At 55.5% G+C, this 26,494-nt stretch overlaps 3 protein-coding genes across 3 annotated transcripts; 2 read left to right on the forward strand and 1 right to left on the reverse strand.

Moving 5' to 3' along the window:
• Positions 1-1,358: 1,358 nt before the first annotated feature.
• ZNF524 (zinc finger protein 524) lies at positions 1,359-25,140 on the reverse strand. The gene is given in 3 exon segments (XM_014552772.2): positions 1,359-1,883; positions 1,885-2,415; positions 25,120-25,140. Coding segments are annotated over 3 exon segments (828 nt in total). The 5' UTR covers positions 25,123-25,140; the 3' UTR covers positions 1,359-1,589.
• Positions 4,628-8,867, forward strand: FIZ1 (FLT3 interacting zinc finger 1). The gene is given in 4 exon segments (XM_032485467.1): positions 4,628-4,774; positions 6,287-6,637; positions 7,522-7,989; positions 7,991-8,867. Coding segments are annotated over 3 exon segments (1,509 nt in total). The 5' UTR covers positions 4,628-4,774; positions 6,287-6,325; the 3' UTR covers positions 8,720-8,867.
• Positions 16,971-20,178, forward strand: ZNF579 (zinc finger protein 579). Its single transcript, XM_032485466.1, has 2 exons — positions 16,971-17,124; positions 18,077-20,178. Exon 2 carries the CDS (start codon positions 18,079-18,081, stop codon positions 19,750-19,752), a length of 1,674 nt encoding a protein of 557 aa, XP_032341357.1. The 5' UTR covers positions 16,971-17,124; positions 18,077-18,078; the 3' UTR covers positions 19,753-20,178.
• Positions 25,141-26,494: the final 1,354 nt, after the last annotated feature.

Consider the following 26,494-nt stretch of genomic DNA (forward strand, 5'->3'; position numbering starts at 1 on the left):
AATTTAACGTTTAAACCCCCTCTTCTATCCCGAATCACGCCTATTTCAGAGCTTAATTACCATAGTCCCCGCCCTTCGTCTCAGAATCCCAGCCCCATGGTTTTCCCTGTTCCTCCCCGCCTCCAATCCCCTACCGTCTAGAACTCCACCCTCTCATAAGCCCCGCCTCTCAGAGGTTCTTAAGCTGAACCACGCCCCTGCGTTTAAGCCTCGCCCCTTCCTCCCATAGCATTGAAGCTCCGCCTCTCACAACTTTCACTCGAAATTAATTCTGCCTCGCACTTTCAAAGCATTCCCTGAAGTCAGTGGGTCTCAAGTATGACTTGGAGACTAGTAGCAGTGGCATCACCAGCGAATTTGTTATAAATGTTAAGCTCTCAAACCCTCTGCCCCAAATTCACTGATCAGGGACCCTAAGGGTAGGGCCTAGGGACCTGCGTTTTAAAATACCCTTTAACTGATTCTGATGCAGGATGAAGTTTCAAAGCACAGCTTTACCACACTTTACACGGCCTCCTTTGTGTAGTCTCCCTAAGCCTCGCCCCCACCTCTGTCCCATCTCAAGCTGCTAAGCCCAATTCTGCTCAGCCCTTATTACTAAGCTCCACCTCTCTCGGGGACTTTCCTTTGTTACTCCTCTCTTAAGTCCCTCTTTCTCTCCCCTTGGTCTGTATAGCAGTCATACTCACAGCTCAACATCCTAACAGTTTAAGTCCCATCTGTCCTAAAACTTGCTTAGCCGCAGTTTCCCCTTGAAGTCCCTCCCCTCAGATAAACCCTATCCATTCCCTCTAAATGCTCTCTCAATTTCTGCCTGCCAGTTTCTACACCAGTCTAAGATTCACACCAGTTCTCAGCCCCTTCTCCTAAGCCCTGCCCACAGTTCTCACCTAACTTCCCAACACGGCTCTCCCCTCAGTCCCAGCCCTGGCTGCGGAGTCCTTAGCCCCGCCTCCCGCCCCCGTCTGCCTGAGCCCTACCAAAGTTGCAGTCCTGCATGCAACCCTCAACTCAGCTATTTCCCTGCAATCAGCGCCAGGACAAAGAGATGGGTCAAAGTGGTGGCTGCAGAACTTCTGGGAATCTGGCTGGAATTGGGGAGGAGGACCTAGACTCACGTTTGCACAGAAAGGTCAATGTTTTACTTAAGAGTGGATATTTAGGGGGAGTGCTTTGAGGTCCACTGGAGATGGGAGAGGGATCAAAAGCTCCCTCAAGCCAGTCTTTAGTGCCAGGGTAATGAGGTACATGGCATGGGTCACGTAACATAGGTCGTCCCATCGGGGTGGTTTCCCGGCGGAAGGATCTTCGAAGGGAGGAGGGCCAGCCCTGGGACCATCACGGAACACACACAAGAAGCCAGTAGGCAGAGATTTATTTCCACAGCCCCCGCCTCCAAGGGCCTGTCAGTCCGGGGGAGGGCCGCAGAAGGCAGCAGGACCCAGATGTTTGTGTCCTCACACTCAACCCCCTCCCACAACGGGAAGACCACCAAACATGAGGGTGTTCCAGGCTCCCTGCCCAGGTCCAGCACCAGCTGAACTCCCAGCTCTAAACCTGGCCTGGGGAGCGCTGACCAGGGGTGTGGGTCAGGCCAGCTCTTTCCCCTCCAGCTCCTCCTCATCGGCCCCTGCTGTGGCCGGGACACCCTCGTCGTCCCACGGTGGTTCAGGCCCTGGGTCCGGGGGACACAGGGGTGTCTCCATGGCCTCGGGGTGCTTGCGTTTGGCATGGCGCCGGAGCGTGTTGGCTTCCGTGAAGCGCAGCCGGCAGACGGGGCACTGGTAGGGGCGCTCCCCTGAGTGGACGCGGTGGTGGTGGGCCAGCTCGCCCGCCTCTCGGAAGCGGCGGGGGCAGAGTGGGCAGCGAAAGGGCCGCAGGCCAGGCATGGATGTTGCAGTGCCGCCGCAGGTGGCTGGACCGCTTGAAGGTCTTGCCGCAGTCCTTGCACTCGTGAGGCTTCAGCTCTGAGTGTGAGATGCTGTGGCGCTCCAGGTCGGAGAGGTAGGGGAAGGCCCGAAGGCACACCGGGCAGAAATGCGGGGCCTTCTTAGGGCCGGAGCTCTCAGGCCCGCCTGCCACTGACCCTTCAGAGACTGTGTAGGGCACACCCTGATCATCGATCAACAGGAGGTCACTGCCACTGCCGCTGCCCACTGGGGCTGTCACCCCCTGCGCCAGTGGGGACTCCTGCCCTGACTTGGGAGGGCGGCCCCGCTTGCGAGGGAGGGAGGCCTTGAGTGTCCGATTGGAGGAGGAGGCCCCCCCGGGACGTCGGCCTCGGCGGCCCCGGGGAACAGGAGGAGGTAAGGCCAGAGGTTTCTCTTCCTCCCCGGGCAAAGGCGAAGGCCACGGGTCTGGGCTGGGGGTGTCCATGGAGCAGTGGGGGGCTTGGGTCTGGGCACTGGAGCCGGGCTAAGAGGAGAGAGGGGGCAGCCGTCAGTGCAGGGAGGGCCTGGAGCACCCCTTGTCCCCCAAAACCTCGCCATCCCTGGGTCAGAGTTTCTCCACCTGGGCATGGCCAACATTCACTTGGACACACAGTTAAAGCTATGCTAGTGGGTAAAGTAGCAAGATACTTCTGTGCCAGTTGGTAAACAGGCACTGCCCTGGGCCCCACAGGTGTCTCCCAGGCCTCCCTAACCCCTCCCTTGGATTTAGACACTCAGGGAAAACTTGAACCAAAGTAAAGAAAAACCTTCCACGGAGGATAGGGTCCAACTGAGGGCGCAAACCAGTATTTTGATCCTCAAAACAGAGACCATCAAACCCCAGAGCCACAGAGGCCTCAGAAATGTTTCTGTCCCCACTCCTAACTGACAGAAGTGATGGGGGAGAGGGTTCAGGATTGGAAGAATAAAAGGGCTGGTCCCAGCTGATGTCCGGTCCTGAGTTATGGATGAGGTCATATGTCAGAGCTAGTAGAGTCAGAGGTTCTGAGTTCGATTCCCGAGTCTGTCACTTACTCTATCATGGTGAGAAGGTAAGCCTCACACCCATGCTCTGAATAAGGGTATATCACCTCCATTTTGCAAATGGGGAAATCAAGGCACAGGAAAGCCAACTCAGGTGCCCAAGCTCCTTCTGCCGGTTAGTGGAAGGGCCAGGACTCGAACCAGATCTCGAAGACCCCAATGGTTCAGGGAGTGAGAAGAAATGAACCCAAGAGACATCATGGGGTCACTTAGTGTCCCGCGTTAGTGTCCCCCAGATCTGCTGTTAATTAAGGAGTGGCTTTGCCTCTCTGAGCCAGTTTCCACTTCTGGAAAATGGATATAGCAGGGTTGTCGGTTGACATATAGTAAGCACTCAATAAACTACCATCACGACACCACCACCAGCAGCAGATGCTGGGACCATGGGAGGGGGAGGAAACAGGTGCAGCTTAGATTAGGGGCTGCAGGTGCCACTGCACCCCCTTGTAACGGGCATACAGATTGAGGTTCAGAGAAGGGTAACTACTTTTCCATGATCACACGGCTTGCTCCTTTGGGGGTGCCTGGACTAGAACCCGGGTCTCTACAACAGTGCCCCCGACCCTCGCCCGCCTCTACCCCGTGCAGGCGCGTGCCCGCCAGCCCCGAGCGCGCGGGGCGGGCCCTGCGGGGGCGGCGGCCAATGAGCGGAGCCGGGCCGCGGACGGCGAGGGCCTCCAGGAAGGGGGTCTGCGCGCGCGCGCCCAGGCGGGCCGGCTCCATGGGGCGCGAGGTCGGCGCGCGCGCTTCGGCGAGCGCGGGAGCAGGAGCAGGTGGGGGGCGCGCTCCAAGAGTGCGCGGCCCCAAGCCTCCCCTCCCTCTGCTCCCCTCCCCCCGCCCGGGCCCCCCGCCTCTCGGGTACCTCATTTGCATGTCGCCTGGGCTCGCGAGTGTGCGCGCGCGGGGGCGCGGGGCCGGCGCGTGGGAAGGGGCGGGGGCGAGGGGGCCCTGCCCCTCGGCGGCGCGCGTGCGGGACTGCCCCGCCCCTCGGAGGGGACGCCCGGCGGCCCCTCCCTCCTTTCCCTCCTTCCCCTCCTCGTCCCCGTCGGGCCCGCGCCCGCGGGGAACAAAGGGGACGCGCTGGGTCCTAGGGACCGGTCACTCCCCACCGGCAAACCGCGCCTGCGCACCCGTCGCCCTCGCTGGTCCCGAGCGGGAAATTACCCCACCAACACATCCTAAACACACAGAAATGTCTTTCCTCCCCCAAAACACCCAGCTGGGCGACCCAATCAAAGACAGGTACCGAAAGGATGAGGAGCGGGAAAATGGCCGCTCGTTCCCGTAATTAACATGGCGCCTGATGGGCTTCAAATCCCACTGGAGGGCTAAGCACAAGATGGAGCCTGCGTTTTCCTCCTATCTCTATCGCAGTCGGCGAACTTCGATTTCTCTCTTCTCCTCATGAAACTCTACATCCTACCCAGGAGGAGCCTGAGGCTACGAAAAGGGAATCAAATCTGCCCTCTTCTATGTTAACACCCTCCAGCATCGAGGAGAGGAGGCCGCGCGCGCTCAGCTTGTTGCCCTTAGTCTGTATGGCGCCGGAGGTCACCCTAAGCCCCGCCTCTTCCCGTGCCCTCACTCAAGATGGCGCCACCCTGGCTTCTCTAACCTCCAGTAGCTGGGAAAGGGACGGGAAAGAGGGAGAAAGGAGGAAGGCGGGGAGGAGGGAAGCCAAGAAGGCGGGAGAAGGGGGAGTGCGGGGGAGAAGGGAGCCGAGGCGGAAGTCGGGGGGCCCCCCTGGGTGGAAGTGACGCTACCCCCGCTGCCCAAAATGTCGGCGCCCAGAGGGAGGTGTAAGTAATTAAAGAGGAAAGCCGACTGACTTTCCCGGCCTCCCGGGGCCGCCTCAGGGCTCCAGAACCCCCGCTCCGTACGAGCGAGGTGGACTCGCCCGGCTGCGGGTCTAGCCTGACCTGCCCCCGCCCCGGGCGCCCGGGGCCGCACCTTTTAGGGACAGGGGGGAGGGGCACAAAAGGCTGGCTCTCTGGGCCTGGGTCCTCGAGCGGACCGGGTGGGGGGGCCAACCCCGCGGGCATCAAGGTGGGGAGGAGGCGGGGCTTAATGATGGCTGGGGCGGAGCAACTGCTGGGAGGAGCCTTGGTGGGCGTGGTTTGGAGTGGAAATGGGCGGGACTGTCGCGGAAAGTGGGAGGGGTTTAGGTAAAGGGGAGAGGTTTGACAAAGGGGCGTGGCTCAGTGAGACTAGTAGGAGGGCCCTAAGTTGAAGGATCCTAATTTGGGCTGAGTGTGGTAATGGGGTTCTGTGTGGAGGTGCGAGGAGCTTAGAGAAGAGGGGTTTGTCTAGGGATGTGTCTTTCAGAAAGTGGTGGGCATAGTGAGGGGCATAGGGTTTAAGCGTGTAATTTCGGGGCATCTTAGTGAAAGTGGCAAGCCTTTACAGTGAAGGTGAAATGAATTAGGATGGGGAGATGCTCAGAGGGGAAGGGCTGAGAAAGCGAGGTATGTTGAGTGGAGGGAGTCTTTGAAAGTTTGGGGCTTACTTAAAGGCTGAGTTTAAAGGAAAAATTGAGTGGGGTTTAGGAGGCGGATCTTGGTAGGGAAAAGATGGTGGGACTTCAAGAAGAAACTCGAACTAACTTAGCACATAGTTGTAATCAATACAGCTTACCTGTTGAGTCTTTGCTGTGAGCAGGCTTTAAAAAGCACGCAGCACACATGGCCACGATTCTCCTCAGTCCTCATCACCACTCCCTGAGGTATTATCCCTACTTTGCAGATGTAAAGAGAATCAGTTGGTTTTATCCGAGATTCCAGGACTAGTTCTGGTCGCCCTGGAAGGTTGACTCAAGTGTCTATAGCCCCAAATCTTTGTCCTCTCATTGGCTAAAAATGTGAATCTTCATCTGAAGGTGACTCTCATCTTCAAAGAGTGGGAGTGACTTTTGGAGGGAAGGGGCTTGTCAAGAGCCTTCAGGAACAACGCAGAAACTTTGGGAAGAGGAGGCGGGACCTGAACGCGAGCGGACGGGCCTTAACCACAGTGGGTGGGGCTTAGAGTGAAGCAGGGAGTCCATTCGCAAAGGGTGGGGGAGGCTGAAAACAGTGGCACAGAAGCGATTTGGAAGTGATTAGGAAGACTGGCAGATGAATGGGGGGAGCGGTTGTAGGATAGTGGGAGGGGCTTAAAGAGCAGTGGATGTGGCTTGGGTGGATGGGCACGGCTTAGAAGGTACTGGGCGGGGCTCCCAGGGACAGGTGGCGGATCTGTGAGTCCAAGGAGCCCGATAGGGGAGACTAATGAGGGGGTGACTCCCTCACCCCACCCTCCATGTCTCCCCGCTCCAGAGAGACCCCCACCCGCCACTGCCCTTGCGCCAGGCCACCATGGATGACGCCCCGCTGCCAGCGCCCCCGGTCCCTGCCCCCGCCCCGGCTCCGGCTCCACCCGCTGCTGCTCCCCGCGTCCCGTTTCACTGCAGTGAGTGTGGCAAGAGCTTCCGCTACCGCTCGGACCTGCGGCGCCACTTCGCTCGGCACACTGCGCTCAAACCCCACGCGTGTCCGCGCTGCGGCAAGGGCTTCAAGCACAGCTTCAACCTGGCCAACCACCTGCGCTCACACACTGGTGAGCGGCCCTACCGCTGCTCTGCCTGCCCCAAGGGGTTCCGAGACTCCACCGGCCTGCTGCACCACCAGGTGAGTCCTGCAGGCCGGCCCCAGGCTGGCCTCCCTGGGACCCACTATGGGCAACAGACAGCTGGCCCAAGGCCCTTCACCGACCTCCTCCCCTAAGAAAATTTATCCCTCCCTCCCCATCAAAGCACCCTGACCAGTCAAAGCATGAGTGTTTCTCTTTCAGTCACCACCAAATACAGAAACTAAAACATTCATACATTCATAGTAAATTTGCCCTACATAAAAGTTCCTGCCCCCTCCCATGCCCCTGCTTACACCGCCAGCATTTGCAACTTTGTGTTCATCATTCCCTTACTATTTTTAAAGATAGATTTACACTGTATATACTTAATTCCTTTATTTAGTGGTTATTGAATTTTTTCTCCGCCCCAAGACCTGGGATACCAAAGTGAAATCAATAAAGCCCATGCCTTCGGAGAACTTACGTTCCATTGAAAGTGGTCCATCCCCAGGTAGAAAATCAGCACGAAAGCAAATACACAGGCAAGGGTGATCTGGAAAAGAAGTGTCGGGAAGATAGAAGAGCAGCAGTAATAATAACCATCTGATATGTAGCAGTAAAGAGGGGAGAGCTATGGGCTACCAGGCAAGGAGGGGAGGGGCAGAGCAGGGTGATAGTTGAGCTGAGACCTGAAGTATCAGCAGGAATCCACCATGGGAACAGTATTGCAGGCAGAGGGAACAGGAAGTACAAAAGTTCTGAGGCTAGAGGGACCAAAAGCTGGCCAGCGTGGCTGGAAGCAGAGAATGAAAGGGGAGAAGCTAGATCCTGGCCCTGTAGGCCTGGTAGGGAGCCTCACCCTCATCCCTTAGGGAGGCCAAGAATCTGCCCCGAGGGCTAGACCCTCAGCCCTGACACTGGGCTCTTCCTCCTGCCCTCTCAGGTTGTCCACACTGGTGAGAAGCCCTACTGCTGCCTAGTCTGCGAGCTCCGCTTCTCCTCCCGCTCCAGCCTGGGCCGCCACCTCAAGCGCCAGCACCGCGGGGTGCTTCCGTCACCCCTGCAGCCTGGCCCAGGCCTGCCCACCCTGAGCGCTCCCTGCTCTGTCTGCTGCAACGTGGGCCCCTGCTCGGTGTGCGGGGGCGCGGGGGCCGGCGGCGGAGAGGGCCCAGAAGGGGTAGGCGCGGCCGCGGGGAGCTGGGGGCTAGCAGAGGCCGCGGCCGCCGCCGCGGCCTCCCTGCCCCCGTTTGCGTGCGGCGCCTGTGCGCGGCGCTTTGACCAGGGCCGCGAGCTGGCGGCCCACTGGGCGGCGCACACCGACGTGAAGCCCTTCAAGTGCCCGCGCTGCGAGCGCGACTTCAACGCCCCCGCCCTCCTGGAGCGGCACAAGCTGACGCACGACCTGCAGGGTTCCCGGCGCGCCCCCCGCGCAGGCCTGGGCCTCGGGAGCGGGTGCAGGGTCCGAGACGACCGGCGAGCGCGGCGCTGCGGAGGCGGGCGACGCTCGGCCGGCCTGGGACGGCGAGCTGCTCCCGGGCCGCGCCGGGGGTGGCTTGCCCGAGCTGGGGGCGCTGCTCCCCGAGGGCGGCGTGGAGGCCCCTGCGCCCGCGGCCGCGGCCGAGCCGTCGGAAGACACCCTGTACCAGTGCGACTGCGGGACTTTCTTCGCGTCGGCCGCGGCGCTGGCCAGCCACCTGGAGGCGCACTCGGGCCCGGCAACCTATGGCTGCGGCCACTGCGGGGCCCTGTACGCGGCCCTGGCGGCCCTGGAGGAGCACCGGCGCGCCAGCCACGGCGAGGGAGGCGGTGCGGAGGCGACGGCGCCGGCCCCAGGCGGGGAGCCCGCGTCTGGAGAGCCTGCGTCCGGCTCGGGCCGCAGCAAGAAGATCTTCGGCTGCTCCGAGTGCGAGAAGCTGTTCCGCTCGCCGCGAGACCTGGAGCGGCACGTGCTGGTGCACACGGGCGAGAAGCCGTTTCCGTGCCTGGAGTGCGGCAAGTTCTTCCGCCACGAGTGCTACCTCAAGCGCCACCGGCTGCTGCATGGCACCGAGCGGCCCTTCCCCTGCCACATCTGCGGCAAGGGCTTCATCACGCTCAGCAACCTCTCCAGGCACCTGAAGCTGCACCGGGGCATGGACTGATGTGGCCAGGCCGGGCACCCTTCCACCAGACCACCCCTTCTGGGGGCTGGGCTCAGGGCCCGGGCCAGGGGACCTCGGGACTACGAGGGAGGCCCAGGCCCTCCAAATCCAGAGGCCACCTACAAAGACCTACATGGGCCCCTGAGCTGGGGAACAGCAAATAAATGGAGAGACCCCTCAGCTCGAGGATCCCAGATCTGTGGAGAGACTCCTGAACTCGAGGCCCCTGGAGTGCGTGCTAGGCACCCCCAAATCAATAGGCCCCTAAGCTCCGGGGACCTAGGAATGAGAAATGGGTGTCCACACGTACTTCTCATATTAAGGGCCCTAATAAGAAAGATGGGCACCCCCTCCCCCAAGGGAAGACTGCCCCTCTCCCTAAGAGCCATCATTCCAACAACCTTGATCTGGAGAATGTGGGGGAACTGTGTCCCTGGATTTCTCTGGAACCCCTCCAAATGCTACCCACCAGAGTCACTCACTGGTGCCCCCAGATGACAGATACAGCCAGAATCTGCCTTTCCCCCCACATCGTTCTCTATGCTGAAAGAGGACCAGGGTAGTTGCCCCCTGCCCTCAACCCCCCTCCCCAATTAGGTCTCCCTCCCGTTCTGCGTAATGGATCGACCCTAAAGATCTTCCCCACCCTCCAAAACTAGAATAGGCTGGTTCAAAATTCCCCCGCCCAGTAGGATGGACTGATCCAGAAACACGTAGCCCCCCTCCTCCACTGGAGTGGGCTGGCCCAGGCCTGCACCTCACCCTCCTTAGAGTGAATACCACAGACACTCCTTCCTTCCTGTAGCGTGTGGGCTGGTCCACATCACTCCCCATCCTGTGAACTCGTGAATGGGAAGTGGTGGATATTGGGGTATCCCTCCCGCTCTTCTGTAGCGCCTGTTGGTCTTTCTCTCCATCTCTGTCAGTTTGTCTCTGTGTTCCTCCCAACCCCAAGGGGAAGGGGATTTGGTTAGGGGGGCTCTCCCTGTGAGCCTCGACCTCGCTCCCTTGTCCCACTCCCCAACGTCTCCTGGACCCCAATAAACCTCTTCCTGTCAGTCACTGCCGTCTCATGTCCTGATCCTTGGCTCTGGGGAGGTGGAGATTCCTCCCTCCCTGACTTAGGACAGGCCCCTTAAATAGAAGATCCTTTCTTCCTCCCTCCTGAGAAATTCCAAGTCCTTTAGATAGTGCATGATCCTTTTAATATCAGAGATGGTTTAGATCGCATCTAAATGGAACCCTGTCCCTTTAACACAAGATCCACCTCCAACGGAGGGGACACGCCCCCTAAGAACCAGAAACACCCTTTAGAAACCCTCAATCCCATAGGACACGCCCTCTAAAAACCAACTGTCTCCCTACGGCCAATTTCTTCCCCCTAGAAAAGGGCCCCGCCCCTTAGACTCTATTTCCCAGGCAATCAGACGGGTACCCTTGTCGCTACCTCCTACCCCTAGATTAGGATCCGCCCATCTGAGAATGTGCGGGCCCCAAATTGTCTCCTACGCTCTAGATTGCATTCCGGTACTGAGTGCCTATTTTGTGTCAGGCGTTGTAATCCCCTCTGAGAATTCAACAGTGAACAAAGTAACTCCTCATGGAGTTTATATTCTAGCGTGTGGGCGATGGGGTGGAGAAAAGAGTAATCAAAGTAACAAAGAAGGTAATTTCGGATGGTTATGAGTTGTGCGAAAGAAACGAGGAAGGGCGTGAAGAAAACGAGGGACTGGGCTGTGACACCTTAGATCGGGTGGTCCAGAGCTGGCAGGGGGGCTTCTCTGCAGAGGTGGTATTTGACCTGGGACCAGAAGAGGGGGGCGGCTAGGCGGACACGTGGATGGGCACAGGAGGGAGAGATGTGAGGAGATGGAGAGGTATGAGGGGGCCAGGTTACAGACCCTGGAGGGCCATGATAGACTTTTGACTGCTTTCTGGGTAATGGCAAGCCAGATTTTCAGTGGGAAGGGATGTGACCACTCTTGCACTTTACAAGGGCCCCTCTGGCTGCTGAGTGGAGAGAAAACTGGAGGGGGCAAGCAGATGCATCAGGCTATTGCTGTCCACCAGGAGAGAGGTGTGGGGGCCTGGAGCAGAGTGATGGAGAGAAACAGGTGGGCTCAAGATGAGTTCTGGAGGCGGAATGTGCAAGCCTGTGTGTGTGTGTGTGTGTGTGTGTGTGTCTAATGGAAAGGGAGGAATCAGGAGGGGCTGGTTGTGTGGTGATGCTTTGCATTAAGACCAGCAAATGGAGAGAGAAGAGGTCTGGGGAGAGGCTAGAGGGATCAGGACTTCCATCTTGAGCTTCTTCAATTTAAGATGCTTAGGAGACTGGCATGCTCTAATAAGGCCAAAGGTGTGTACATCCATTGATGGACATGAACCCTGGAGACACTCATGTTGACCTGCACCAGGGGTCACATAGAAGAGCTTCACAGCAGCAAAATGTACAACCCTGAACTCAGAACAACTGAAATGTCCATTGCTACAGTCTGCATGTTTATGTCCCCCTGAAATTCATATGTTGAAATCCTAATGCCCAATGTGATGGTGTTTGGAGGTGGAGCCTTTGGAAGGTGCTTAAGTCCTGAGGGTGGAGCCCTCATGGGGGGGATTAGTGCCTTTATGGAGGAGGCTCCAGAGAGCGCCCTCACCCCTCCCACCATGTGAGGGCAGAGCCAGAAGGCATGGCCTGCTAGGAACCAGGAAGAAGGCCCTCGCCAGAAGGTGACCACGCTGCCGTCTTGATCTTGGGCCTCCCAGCTGCCAGAACTGTGAGCAATAAACTTCTGCTGTTTATAAGCCACCCAGTCTGTGATATTTTGTTATAGCAGCCTGATCGGATTAAGACGTTCGTCAACAGTACAGTGGATAAATACATGGTGCTGCAGTATGCCATGGAATTCTATATAGCAACAAGAAAGAATGAGTGCAGATACACACAACTACGTGAAAGTTATAAGGAAGTGGGGCAGGGGGAGCGTAATAGCTCAGTGGTAGAGCACATGCTTAGCATGCGTGAGGGCCTGGGTTCAATCCCCAGTACCTCCATTAAAAATAAAAATAATTAAAAAAAAAAAAACAACAAAGAAGCGAGACACAAGAAACCAGATACACAGAGTATCACTCCGTTTCTGTAACATTCAAAAAGCAAGCAAAACTGAACTGTAATATTGTGCAGGATCCACTGTGGGTAGTGAACCATGTCGAAACACAAGAAAGCTTTCCCCCCGCCCCATAAAACTCAGAACAGTGGGGTTGGAAGGGTTAAACCCGGGATGGGACATGGTGGGACCTTCTATGGGCTCTGGGGTGGCGGCCAGCATTCTGTTTCTAAATCTGGTGACTATTTTATAATCACTTGTTAAATCGTGCGTCTGGGTCTCGCCCTTTTAATCTATACGTCTTATATTTCACAAGGGAAAACATTTAAAGGAGGGAGACATATCTGGGGGGAGATAGACAACTAACAGTTTGGCATTCACGGAAGACATCTTTTGCCTAGAAATCTGAAATTGTTTATTTGAAAAGGCCCCAGGCCCGCGCCTGGAAATGCGCAGCCTTAGACAGTCCTCTCCACTCGACCACCCCTATTCAGGAAGAGGGAACCAGACTCACCTCTTTGGGGTAAAAAACGTATCTCCTGCTTTGGAGAAACAAGACCCGCCTCCTTAGATACAGGCACCGCCCCCAGGGACGAGACCCGCCCACTTGGAGACCAGCTCAGCCTCCAGAGCCGAGGGCCTGGAAAGGTGCCAAGGTTGTCATGGCGATGGCCGCCTGGCTGTGGAATAATGAATAGGGACCTCCCACCTACCTCACCTCCACTCCAATCCTTTCCCTTCTGAGGCCTTAGCGAAAGGGACTCATCGCCTTTCCCAAGGGTCCCCAGTGCCAGGCGGTGGGCTGGGCCTCGTCCCCAACTCGTGACACCGTGGCCCCATTTTCATCAACGTGCTAATTGAGGTTCGGAGGCAGAGGGGGAGGATTTTACCCTGGGGGCAATCTCAACTGTTCCAGAGCATCAGTTACTCGCCAGACGCTGGCGACTCCCACGCCTCTGTGGGCGGGGCTGACTCCGGCGCGCGGACGGACGTGAGGGGTGGGGGAAGCCAGCCACCTGCACTGCACGCGCACCTGCGCTCCGCACCTTCCACCCACCAGAGTCTTCTCCCCTTCGGGGGCATCCCCCACTCCAAAACCTGAAGCCTCGCTCCTCCTCACCCTCGTCCCTCTATTCACTCACAAATATAGGTAGACGAGCCAGACTCGCTGACGATAGGGCAGTTAAGCAAAAAGGCGAAGCAGCCCCCTGCCCGCAGGTGGTTTATATTCCAGTGGAAGGGGAAAAGGCAATCAGTGGGTAACCGACAAGCAGCCTAACGTTTGTTTGCGATGAGCACAATGTTGAAAATTTAAGGCACAGCAAGGACTCGAGGGTGACAGGAGGGCTATTTCAGCTAAGCGGACAGGACAGGTATCTCTGAGGAGATCTGAAAGAAATGAGGGGAGTAAGGGAAACATCACGGAAATCTAGGGGAAGGGCATTCCGGGCAATGAACGGCCCTTGGAAAGGCCCTGAGTCCAAAAGCAAAAAGGTCAGTGTGGCTGGAGTAGAGCAAAGCAGAGGGAGAAAGACAGGAACCAGCTAAGGGAGGCTCCAGGGTTCAGACAGGTAGGGTGGGACTGGCTGGTGTGGGGGGTGTAGGTGAGGAGGGTGAGGAGGGAGAGGTGAGAACCACGGGAGGGTGTTCAGCGCAGGAGTAAGGAGATTTCTGGGTGCCAGAGACTGAACGCGAGGGAGCAGACCTGGAAGTAGGAAAGCCAATGAGGAGGCGGATGAGGTAGGAATTACATCCAGGAGGGCGGCCCTGAGCCAATCAGCGCCAGGTCCCGCCCCCTGAGCAGCCGGAGGCTCGCCAGGCTCAGACCCCCTCTCTCACCTGGACCCGCGCCCCCCCTCCTCCATGCTCCCCGCCTCCGTCTCCCCGTTGCATCCGGCCCGGCCTCCGCGCGGGTCCCACAGGAATTTCTCTAAAACACTAATCGGATCATGTGACTCTCCAGCTTAAACACTTTTCAATGGCTTCTCAGTACACTCGGAAAGCATCTAGCATTCAGCCTGGACTAGTCGGCCGGACATAGTTGCTCGTGCGGCTCTGGCCTCTCTCTGCCACGCTGTCCGCCTTTGATGCCCCAATCCAAGGCCACAAATCTCCCCCAAGACACGATTCCCACCCCCCCAGCCCCGCCTACACATACACACACACACACACACACACAACATGCTGATCTCTGAAATTTCTTTGTCATCACCCTCATTCCTGAAAGAGTTTATTTATTTTATTTAAAAAAAAAAGTATTTTAAGGCTCTAAAATATAGATAATAAAATAATAACACACACACCCTAGGTATATACTCAAAAGAACTGAAAATAGCCATTAAAACAAAACCTTATACGTACCAAATGTTCATAACAGTAATGGTCACAATAGCCAAAGGGTAGAAACAACCCAAATGTCCATGAACAGATGAATGGATAAACAGAATACAGTATACCCATACAATGGAATATTATTCAGTCATAAAAAAGGAATGAAGTGTTGATGCACGCTACTACACGGCTGAATCTCGAACCCATTACGCTAAGTGAAAGAAGCCAGTCATAAGAGGCCATATACTGGATAACTCAATTGATATGAAGAATCTACTGTAGACAAACCCACAGAGACAGAAAGACAATTATTGGTTGCCAAGAGCAGGGCTGGAAGAAGGTAGTGGGGAATGGCTGATTAACGGGTCTGGGGGTTTTTTGGGGGTGATGAAAAAGTTCTAGAACTACATAGTGGGGATGACAGCACAGTTTCATGAATGTTCTTTATGAAAATTTATTGACTGATTGATTGGGTTTTGGGGGGATTAACTAGGTTTATTTATTTCTTGATTTCAGTTGAGGTACTGGGGATTGAACCCAGGATCTTGTGCATGCTAAGCACCCACTCTATTGCTGAGCTATACCTCCCCTCTATGAATGTTCTTAATGCCACTGAATTGTACACTTCAACATGGTTACAATGGTAAATTTTATGTCATGTGTATTCTATTTTATTTTCAATGGGATTTTAATTTATTTCTTTATTAAATTTATTTTATTTGGGGGGGGAGGGAGGTAGTTAGGTTTATTTATTTACTTATTTTTAGAGTAGGTACTAGGGATTGAACCCAGGACCTTTTGTATGCTAAGCATGTGTTCTACCACTTGAGCTACAACTTCCCCCTACATGTATTTTTAAAAAATAAAAAAGTACACACACACACACACACACACACACACTCACACTCCTACATTGACTACCAGCTTGCAAGCATACCAGATACACCTGACTCCCCATTAAACCCCCCTCCAAGATCTGATTGCCTACCCCTTCTCAAAGGTGGCCCTTACCCTGAACTTGGTGCTTATTGTTTCCATGGATGTGTTCAGGCTTTTGCTCCCTGTGTATATATCCTTTAAAATATACTGTAATCAATCAGGAGCTTTTTAAAATCACGCTCCTGACCTACTGTCATTTCTCCCATCTCTTTGTGAAATGTGAACACTTAGACTCAGTAGCTTTGAAGCTTCTTAGTACCTCACTTTGCTGCTCTTTGAAGTAAGAGAATAAAAGTTATCAACTTCTTTACATAAGGAATAACAAATGGGCTTGTATTTGTAAAGCACTGACAAGGGTAAGCTCTCATTTGCTGTATTTTTATTATCCCCCATTTGTTTCTTTTTCCTTTACTTTGTTGAAAAACCACATTCACGTGCCTTCAAATTCCAAAAGTACAAAAGGATAGAGTGTAGTCCGTTTCAGTCCTGGGAGTTAGACAACTTTGCTAGTTTCTTCTCTCTTCTTCCAGTTCTCCCAGACACAACCCACTGATAAGCACAGATAGAACAGGCCACAGGCTGTGATCCACCTCCTTTTTCTTTTTTTTTTTTTTCCTCCCCTTCATGTTATCACTTGGAGCCTTTCCGTATTTTTACAAGCAAACTCCTTCATTTTTATTTTTTGGACACATAGCATTCCACTGGGTAGATCAATCACGATTTAGCACTCAAATACCTGACTGACGGGGATTTAGAGCCTTTCCCATCTTTCGCTGTGATGCACAATACTGCAGCAATAAACCTGGTTCAGACACCACTTGTGGCATGTTTCTCAGTAGATCTATCTGAAGGATAAGTTCCAGAATTGCTTGCTCATTAAGACTGTTCCGAATTTTACTCGCCCCAACCACGTACGAAAGGTTCTCTTTCCCACGCTCTGGCCAACAACGTTTAGAGTGTATCTCACCTTAAACAATCAGCGTCAAGCTGCGGGCATACTCCTGCAACATACATCCTTTTCTGCTCAGCATTATGGGTTTGAGATGTGGCCATGTTGGTACATTTCTCTCCTGTTTCTATTTGCCCCCACCCCCACCCCTAACCCTTGGCTTTCATCCTGCAGGTTTCAGCTGAAACATCATTGACACCAGAAAGCCTTCGTGAATCACTCTCACTCAGTGCCTTCTCTGATCTCTGTAATCCCACCATATCCTGTTTCCTGCATCCAAGCACACTCTCCAGGAGGGCAATTGGATCTGTGTCTGTCTGTCTCCTCCTCAGGCTGTGAGCTCCCTGTGGACAGGGACTCTGTCTTTATCACTGTGGCTCCAGCACCAAGGACAGAGCTAGCCCATAGTAGGTGCTCAGTAAATACTGATGGCTTAGGCTCGAGTGAACCAATGTAGCAGAGTGAGAAATCAGTCTCTTAGAGTCGAGTGAATGCAGGCAGGTTTTATCACAGAGGGGAAAACGCAGGCTCAGAGAAGGGAAAGGCGCTTGCTCAGGCAGCTGAGTGCCGGCTGGAGTCAGGTTCTAGCCCAGAGTCGGTACTTTCCCTGAAGCCTCTGTCACTGCCTCATTCATCTTTCCCTGCCACCCCCCTTGCCCAGCACAGTGCCTGGCACAGGCAGGACCTGATAAATGTGTATTTGTTGAAGGAATGAATGAATGTGTGTGTCTGTTAGGGAGGGGAGGGGGCCTGGACTCAGCCCCCAGGGCCCCCAGCCCCCTCCTCGCTCCGGGAGCCCAGAAGACAGGCCCCCAACCCCCTTCTCTTACAGGACCCAAGAGTCCAACCCGCCCTCCCTCTCTGCCCCCTGGGTCCCCTCGTCCTCCCTCTTCCGGCTTCCCAGCCAGTCTTTCCTCTTTCAGACTCGGACGAAAGGCCGGGTTTCCGGGGGGAAGGCTTAGGCGGTGACACCGAGCCCAGCCTCCTCCACCCCCCACCACGCTCGGGGCCCTCCCTCCCCGCCACCACCGTCCGCGCTCGGCCGGCCGCGGTGAAGGAAGAAAGGAGCAAAGGAGGCGGAGGTAAGAACCGGGCGCCCGGCCATCAGGGCCGAGCCCCTAGGCCCTGGGCTCACAAATCTGCAAGGCGTCCACCCGCGGCCCTAATTCTGCTGATCATGCCTGCGGGGAACCAGAGGCTGGGCCCAGTAGAGAGGTCGGCCCCCCTTGGGGTCCTAGGGTTGCGGACCCCCAGCAGCCTTCCTCAGGGGCCCGGGCATGGCCCTCAGCCGCTTCCTCCCTGGAGATTTCCAGCAGCTGGGCCCCTAGCCCCTTCCTCTCCCTTGTCTTAGGAGCCCAGCCCCCTCCCCCCAGCACTCTGCATCGCTGGGACCCAGAAATCCATGCCCCCCACATACAGAAGTCTAGATGCTGGATCCCAGTCATCTCCCAAGCTCCTCCAGGCCCCAACCTCAGCCCCTGGAATCCGGGCCCCTAGCCCCCTCCCTGCCCAAGAGTCTGAGCCCTCCTACTCCTGGCCTCTCCCAGCCCCTGGCGTCTGGGCACCCACACTCCATTTCCGGGGCCTCCGGATTTTGAATCCCACCCCCTCCACTCCGGCACCAAGGGCTGGTTCCCAGCCCCTCCCAAAACGTTCCAGCGGGAACCCTGGAGAAAAAGGCAGTTCACTGACTTTGTCTGCCTCAGTCTCCTCTTCTGTCTCTCTGTCTCCCTGTCTCTCCCTCCCTCCTTCCTGCCACGGTTCTTCTGATCTCTGTGTTTGCACCGTCTCTGCCTACCCGTCTTTGTTTTCTCTTCATCTCTGTCTCTGCTGGGTGTCCGCGTCTCTCTCCGGCGCTCTGCCACTCACCATCCTGTTTCTCCTGGTCTTCTGCCTCTCATTTGTGCCTTCTTCCGTCTGTCTCGCCTGTGCCCGCCTAAATATCTGACCCTCTCTGTATCTCCATCTCTCTGTCTCTGCTTCTTTCTCTGCACACACACACCCAATCTCTGCATCTCCCCTTTCTCTTTACAGGTATGGATCCGCAGCCCCCTCCGCCAGCCCAGGGCAGCCCACCTCACCGTGGCCGGGGCCGTGGCCGGGGCCGAGGCCGTGGCAGAGGCCGCGGCCGTGGCAGGGGGGGCGCCGGAGCTCCGCGGGCGCCCCTGCCCTGCCCCACCTGTGGCCGCCTCTTCCGCTTCCCCTACTACCTCTCCCGGCACCGGCTGAGCCACTCGGGCCTGCGGCCCCACGCCTGCCCCCTGTGTCCCAAGGCCTTCCGCCGGCCTGCCCACCTCTCGCGCCACCTGCGTGGCCACGGGCCGCAGCCCCCGCTGCGCTGCGCCGCCTGTCCCCGCACCTTCCCTGAGCCCGCCCAGCTCAGGCGCCACCTGGCCCAGGAGCACGCAGGCGGCGGGGTCGAGCTGGCCATCGAGAGGGCAGCCAAGGAGGCGGCCGAGTCCGGCTGGGGCCCGCCGCAGGACAAGGGCGCCGAGCAGCCCGCCGCCGCGGGAGCCACTGAGGAGGAGGCGTCGCGGCCCGATGCGTGGTCCGCGGGGGAGCCGGCCACGCTGGCGGCCGCCACGGGCGTGGAGCCCCGCGAGTCGGAGGAGGAGGAGGCCGAGGCCGGAGCGGCCGAGCTGAGGGCCGAGCTGGCGCTGGCGGCCGGGCGGCAGGAAGAGAAGCAGGTCCTGCTCCAGGCCGACTGGACGCTGCTGTGTCTCCGCTGCCGCGAAGCCTTCGCCACCAAGGGCGAGCTCAAAGCGCACCCGTGTCTGCGCCCCGAGGGCGAACAGGAGGGCGAAGGGGGGCCCCCGCCCCGCCCCAAGCGCCACCAGTGCTCCATCTGCCTCAAGGCCTTCGCCAGGCCCTGGTCGCTGTCCCGCCATCGGCTGGTCCACTCCACCGACCGCCCCTTCGTGTGCACGGACTGCGGCCTGGCCTTCCGCCTGGCCTCCTACCTCCGCCAGCACCGCCGCGTGCACGGCGCCCTCAGCCTCCTGGCCCCGCTGCCAGGCAAGAAGGACGACAAGGCATCAGGCGGCCGGAACTCAGGGAAAGGGCCCGAGGGGGGCGAAGGGGCGGAGCGCGGGGGCGCCTCCGAGGGTGGGGAAGGCGGGCAGAACGGAGGGGATGCCGCCCCGGCCCGGCCCCCCGCCGGGGAGCCCCGCTTCTGGTGCCCCGAGTGCGGCAAAGGTTTCCGGCGCCGGGCGCACCTGCGGCAGCACGGGGTGACCCACTCGGGGGCGCGCCCCTTCCAGTGCGTGCGATGCCAGAGGGAGTTCAAGCGGCTGGCTGACCTGGCCCGCCACGCGCAGGTCCACGCGGGGGGCCCGGCCCCGCACCCCTGCCCACACTGCTCGCGGCGCTTCTCGCGCGCCTACAGCCTCCTGCGCCACCAACGCTGCCACCGCGCCGAGCTGGAGAGGGCCGCCGCCGCGCAGCAGGCCCTCCAGGCCCAGGCCCCGCCGTCGCCCCCGCCGCCCCCGCCGCCCCCGGCCGGCCAAGAGGAGGAAGGGCTCCCGCTGCCTATCGCACGCATCAAGGAAGAGCCGCCCTCCCCGGGAACCCCACCCCAGTCGCCGCCGGCTCCCCCTGTCTTCCTCAGCGCCTCCTGTTTCGACAGTCAAGACCACTCAGCCTTCGAGATGGAGGAAGAAGAGATTGACAGCAAGGCTCACCTGCGCGGATTGGGCGGCCTGGCCTCCTGACCCTCACACCCACTCTCAGCACCTCCGTTTGACTCCCCGGTTTGCAATATGGAGAGGGGAAGTTGAAGGAGAGGCACCTCTTCTGTGTACCCACCCCTACCCTCCCAGCCCTCTACACTAAGGCGGGGGGTGGGGGCGGGGGCCTGGACTGCCCCTCCCTCCCCATCACCCACCCCCAGGCCCCCTGATGCTGGTTGGAAACTGCTCACCCCAACACATGTCTGAAGACAGGACGACAATTCAGAAAATAAGGTGGAGGACATTGGCAAGAGGGATGGAGACTGAGGGGGACCCCCAGGCTGGCTGTCCCCCAATATACACACTGGACACCATCACCTCTTTGGAACTGCCAGACCCTGGGGGCCCCAGTGAGCAAAGGTCTGTCCCTGTCCCTTTGTCTGTCTGAATAAATGTGAGTTCGTGGAACCCAAGAGAGTGAGGCTGTCTGTGGGGGCGAGGGCTGGCTAAGGGGGAGCAGGGAATTGTCCCACAGGCTCTGACCTGGGGTTCAGAGCAGGAAGGATGCAGATACCTACATCAGGGAATACGGGGTCCTCAGCCAAGCAAGAAACTCATGAGAAGAAACAAGGGTGGGAGAAAAGTTACCATCACCATCTGCCCGGGGCATTTCCAGGGATCCCCGCGGCCCTCCTGTGGGATCGCCGTGTGCATTCATTCATCAGACATTTACCTGGCACCATGCTATGCCCTGGGGATGCCGAGAAGAAGAAAGCCACTCTAAGGAGCTGGAATTGTGGATCCGTACAGCCTCATACGGTTTGCCATAAGCCACGGGGGAGGGGTTTCCATCTAAATTGAGAACCAGTACATACACTGAAAATAAAAGAATTAAAATTGAAGGAGAGTAAAAATTCAGATCCTCGGTCACTCTTTCAAGGGCCCGATATGCCCCTGTAATGGGTGGCTACCCTATTGGACCGCACCGATCTAGAACATTCCACATCACAAAAAGTCCCCCTGGACCACGCTGCCCTAGATAATAAACCAATCCGCAATGTGACGTCAGGTATTGATAAGGGCTCCCAAGAAAACCACCCAGCGTGGCGATGATGCAGCCCGTTGGGAGGGCAGGGCCTCTGGTGAGATGACATTTGACCTTTTGACCTGAACGAAGAACCAGGCAGAGGGAGAGAAGAGCGCGGGCAAAGGCTGTGTGTGAGGTGTGTGGGTGTTACATGTTTGAGAAACTACAAGGAATTGGGGGTGGGGTGGGAAGCATCACTTTTCCACAGATCCTCCAGGTGTTCTGTTCTGCTGTTTACTCCTTTGGTTGGGTCCTCGTAGTGGCGAGCAGGCAGGACGTCTCCAAGCCAACCCTCCTTAAACCCCATCCCTTCCTTCCTACTGGCACCTTGCCCTCGCCCCGTGCTTGTCAACGGCTCTTGCTGTACACACACAACGACACTGACTACTCAGGTATCTTCCCGCCTGTAAGGCCAGGTGAGAGAGGGGCGAGGTCGTGCTTGTCTTCCAGGGCAGAAAACGAGGCCCTGAGGCTCCAGGAGGGAAGGTTGCTCCCCTGGTGTGATGAAAACACCAGGCAGGCGGAGGGCGGGAGGGAAGCTGGAACAGCGCTGGCTGAGAGTCATGGAGGGGAGGTGATGACCAGCCAGAGCTTTGCAGAATTCCCTCCGTCTGAGACTTAACACATCTTAGCTGAGCCCTTGTGACATTGCCTGGCATGGAGCATGCACTCGGTGAGTCCTAGCCTGTTTGATTATTCCTGTGTTCACTACCCAGTGCTAGATGTCGGTGGAGAGAGTGCTGAGAGACCAGCTGAGCACCTGCCCTCGTGAAGCTTACAGACCAGTGAGGACCAGTTGTCTATTGACAACAATCAAATGTTGCCAAAAATAAATTAAGATTTCCAAATGAGGCCAGTTTCCCCAGTGTTCTAGATCCTACTAGAAACTGTAACTAAACCTCAGGTGTTGGGGAGAATGGGAAGCTGGGGTATCCTCTCCTTACATGCAAGTCACCTCCCTCCCCAGGAACCTTCAGTGGCTCCCTAGTACCGCATCTGAAGGTGGACCAGACACCTTCAGCACAATCTCATGGACAAAACTCACTGAAGGAGGTGGTTATATAGCCCCATTTACAGAAGGGGCAAACTGAGGATTAAAGCTATGAAGTCCCTTGTCTTACTTCTGTGACCTCTACCACGAATGGAGCACTTCGTATTAAAGGGTTACTTTGTGGAAAGGGCTGAAGTCAATAGTTGGCACCTGGGAGGAAGTCACTGATGTCATTGCTTGGTTATTATTATTCTCCCAGGTGGGTAGAGATGTGATCTCAGGGAACCCTAGTTCCCTACTGGGAACTAGCAAACATCCTCACCATCTTCCAGAGCCAGAAACAGTGCTCAGAGCAGAAGTCTCTTGCCCAAGAACCCACAGCTAGAAAATGATAGACGAGGGATTCGAACCCAGGCAGGAGCAACTCCATGGCCTGAACCCTACACCAGGACCATATGACCTTCACAATCAGCCCCCAGCCACAGAAGCCACCTTTCAGGGCCCCTCCCTACACACATCCTGCTCTCCAAGCCCCAAGGCATCCTCCCCTCCAGACTACTGGCATCCGTCCCCGACCCCCATGCTCACTCATCATTAAGGATCTGCTACATCCAAAGAAAAACATTCCTAGAACAAAACACAGACCCTACAGCAAGAAAACAGCCTTGGAGATTCAACCCAGTTCTCTCATTCTGCAGATGAGAATACTTTATATTTTTGTTGCTATTATAAATGGTACCAGGAATACATTTAACAAAAAATGTGCATTCCCTTTATGGAGACTATTTGAAAAGTGTGCTGAAAGATGTTAGCAATCACCTAAATAAATTCAAAGAAATACTGAAAAAACCGCCCACCTACGAGGGACAGATGTAGGTAATGATAACATAACCCAACAATTGTTATTGTTAGGATGTAACAGAAGTGCTGTTTGTGAGTTGAACCCTACTGCTGGTCTCTCCCCGCGCTGAGCATTTCACACAGAAGATCTCCATCACGTTTGTTCATGAAAATACAGAGGACGCTTCTTGAGTATTCACCCTCTGTCTCCTCCTAAGGGGATTCGCCTGGATGAGCCCACTTGGTCGTCGCAACGGCACCCTTAGATAGGCACTATCATTGGGCTCTGTTTTCCCTCCTTAAGAAGCTTTGCTGAGGTATCACGTACACACCACACAATTCACTCATTTTGTGTCCCATTCAATGATTTTTAGTAAGTTCACAGGATTCTGCAACTGTGGCCACAATTCAGTTTTAGAACATTTCCATCACCCCAGAAAGACCCCATTTATAGTCACTCCCATTTCACACCCCAGGTCCAGGCAACCACTGAAGAACTTTCTATCTCTATAGATTTGCCTTTTCTGGACATTTCACGTCCCTGGATCGTACAATATGTGGCCTTTCATCTCTGGCTCCTTTCACTTAACATAATGTCCTCAAATTCCATCCATGTTGTAAATTGTATCAGCATGTCATTACTTTTTATGGCTGAATAATATTCCATTGCATGGCTAGACCACATTTTGTGTGTCCAATCATCCATGGATGGGCGTTTGGGTTGTATCCACTCTTTCGTTGTTATAAAAAAGGCTGCTATGAACATGTGTGTACAAGTCTTCCTGTGGGTGTACGTTTTGGTTTTTCTTGGGCAGATTTTCAGGAGCAGAATTGCTGGTGTGTGTGCAGAGTTGATAATGAACTTTTTAAGAAAGTGCCAGACTATTTCCCACTTACAGTCCCACCAGTGACACATGAGGGTTCCCCCAGGGGTCTCCATTCTCCTGAGAAGGAGACTCAAGTACAGTGATCTGAACTGACTTGCCCATGGTCACACTGCTCATGAGTAGCAGATCCAGATATGATCCCAGGCACTGTGGTCCCAAATCCTTAAGCAAGGATTCACCCTCACCTTGTTCATTCATTCATTCATCCTCAACTCTTTATTGAGCCCCCTGTGCTTAGAGGGAGGAAAAACATCAGTAGACAGATAAACATTCTGGTAGGAGATGCAGATAAACAAATATGCTCGGGACATGGATTCAGCAAATACTTAGATTAGGCTCCTACCCTGTGCTGGGCACCATCCACTGGCTAAATGAAACAGATGCAAACCCCTCCTCACGTGGGGCTTCCATTCCCGGGGGAGGAAACACAGCGAGTAAGTGACAGACGCGTGGTAGGAAGGAGGGAGGGGCTGAACTTCCCAGGAGGCCACAGCTGACGCAACGGTCCTGAGTGTGGGGCTGTGACTGGTGTGTGCAGGGAGCAGAGGCCTGCTGCCTGAGAGGGGGAGAAATTTCTTTCTTAATTTTTTTGTTTTTAATGTCTTTGTGTGTGTGAGGGGGAGGTAATTAGGTTTTTATTTACTTTATTTTTAGTGGAGGTTCTGGGGAATTGAACCCAGGAGCTTGTGCATGCTAGGCACACGCCCTACCACTGAGCTATTATCCTCCCCCGGTTTTTCCGCCAAGTGAAATGCTGAGGGAGCCCCGGGGGGATTCGTGGAGAGGCTGGCACGGTTTGCTTCCCTTTTAACATTTTCTTAGGAGGATTTGAACACTTACAGCACTTGGAAAGCACTGCAGTGTGAACATCTCTAGACTCACACCCTAGAGGCTACAAGCAGCATTTTGCTGTATTTGCTTGGTTCTTTCTTCATAACAAACCTGCCCATCTAGACATCCTTTCGTCCTTCCATCCATCTATCCATCATCCATCTTTCTAAAAACGAATACAGTTTGCTACCTAGAGCAGTTTTGGGTTCACTGAAAAATTGAGCCAAAATTCCAGACGGTCTCTATACATCTATCCTTCAAAAATTTGTTTTAAAGCAATTTGCAAACACTAGTCCACATCACCCCTAAACACTTCAGCATGCATACCAAAACAAGAGATCAAATATTTCTCTGAGCTTCTTGTCCTTGGTCACATTGAAACACAGTGAATTGCCTACCAGTTACGTGTCACCATTCGATACATTTTGAGAGATACGGACGCCTGAGGGGCACAAATTCCTCTCCTGACTGAAGAGATTTCTTCTGGTTTCTGTTTAGAGAACAGGCTGGTGGGAGTGGGAACAAAAGTCCTCTTAAGCCCACTGGTTTTCTTCTTAAATAACCCTTTTCTTTTGGAATCATTTCAGATGTGCAGAGAAGTTGCTCAGATAGCCCCCTGGACCTGACCCAGGTTCCCCTAATGTTATCACCTCCCTTGACCACAGGAAACCAAGAAACCAATATGGACAGATTGCTGCCAAGCAAACGCCACCCTTACTCAGATTTCAGTCATTCTCCCTAGTGTCCTTCGTAATGTCCAGGGTCCCACTTACCATATGACGTGCTTATGTCCTGCCTTCTGAACCTCCCACTGGCCTCTGACCATGCCTACGGCTTGCCTTGGTCTTCACAGTGGCCGTTTCGAGGAGTCCCTGGAAGAGAAATCATGCCTGCAGCGCGCCAGCCGCCGCATCCCCTCCCGGGCTGCGTGTGGTCCCCGGGACCGTCACGGGGGATGTTGACCTGCCTCACCTGGCGGGAGACCAGGCCTCGCCAGGTCTCCACGCTGTAAAGCGACCCCTCCCCCATTTCCAAACTCTGCTCTTTGTCAACAAGTCACTAAGTGCAGCCCACGTGGAGGGGAGGGGGAGTAGGCGCCACCGCTGGCAGGGGACGTGTCCCGATGCATTTTGGCGGCATTCATCTGTCCCTTCGCCTTCCCCTGTTGATTTATTTATTCAGTTATTTATTCATACCTGTATGGATTCACAGGTGTTTTCTTTTACGATAGTCAAACACGTTATCTCCTATAAATAGTATATATATGCTAGTCCTGTGCGACCTTATTTATTGCATTGAAGCCTGGCTCTGTTTGCTGGCTGCTGTCAAGAGACAGTGAAGGAGGGTGTAGGGGGTCCTGGGTTCAATCCCCAGTACCTCCATTAAACATAAATAAACCTAATTACCTCCCCTAAAAAAACCAACCAAACAACAACAAAAAAGCAGAAAGGAAGAAAGAAAGGAAGAAAGGAAGAAAGAAAGGAAGGAAGGAAGGAAGAAAGAAAAAAGAAAGAAAGAAAGAAAAAGAAAAAGAAGAAGAAAGAGAGACGACACAAATAAGAAAGATAGAATAGAAAGAAGAAGCAAAGAAGAAAGAGATAGAAAAGCGAGAGGAAGGAGAAAGAGAAAGAAAAGAGAAAAAGAAGGAAAAGAAAGAGAAAAGAGAAAAAAGAGAGAAAGAACAGGAAGGACAGAGAAAGAAGGAAGGGAAAGGAAAAAAGAAAGAAGAAGAAGAAAAGAAAGAAAGGGAGTGAAGCGGTTCTGCGGTACAAGCGGGGGCCTCTGGCAGCGGGCGATGGGGGAGGGGACTGCAGCCGGGAGACCCAGGAGGGCTCTTGAGGAGGAATAACTGGAGACGGCCCAGATGAACGAGGGAGCTGAGCATTGAGGGGCTCTGAGGCTCCAAGGGGACGGCCACCTGCCCGGGGCACAGCCAGAGCTGCGCCCTGCTTTCCCGGGCACCAGACACACGGCAGTTTCCACCCGCTGCTCGCGGCCCTGCGGGAGGGCCGCTTGGAATTCAGCCTCCGAGGCCAAATCCCTGCAACCCCTTATCACTCCACGTCCAGCACGGCGCCTGGCACCGACTAGAGCTCCATAAATATTTGCTGCCACTCGCTCGGCTGCCCGAGCCCCAGCTGCCCTCCT

Source organism: Camelus ferus, chromosome 9 (assembly GCF_009834535.1).
Source record: "Camelus ferus isolate YT-003-E chromosome 9, BCGSAC_Cfer_1.0, whole genome shotgun sequence".
NCBI lineage: Eukaryota > Metazoa > Chordata > Mammalia > Artiodactyla > Camelidae > Camelus > Camelus ferus.

What these genes read in the sequence shown, in the direction of transcription:
- ZNF579 (XM_032485466.1), top strand. Translation starts at nt 18,079, where the DNA reads ATGGATCCGCAGCCCCCTCCGCCAGCCCAGGGCAGCCCACCTCACCGT.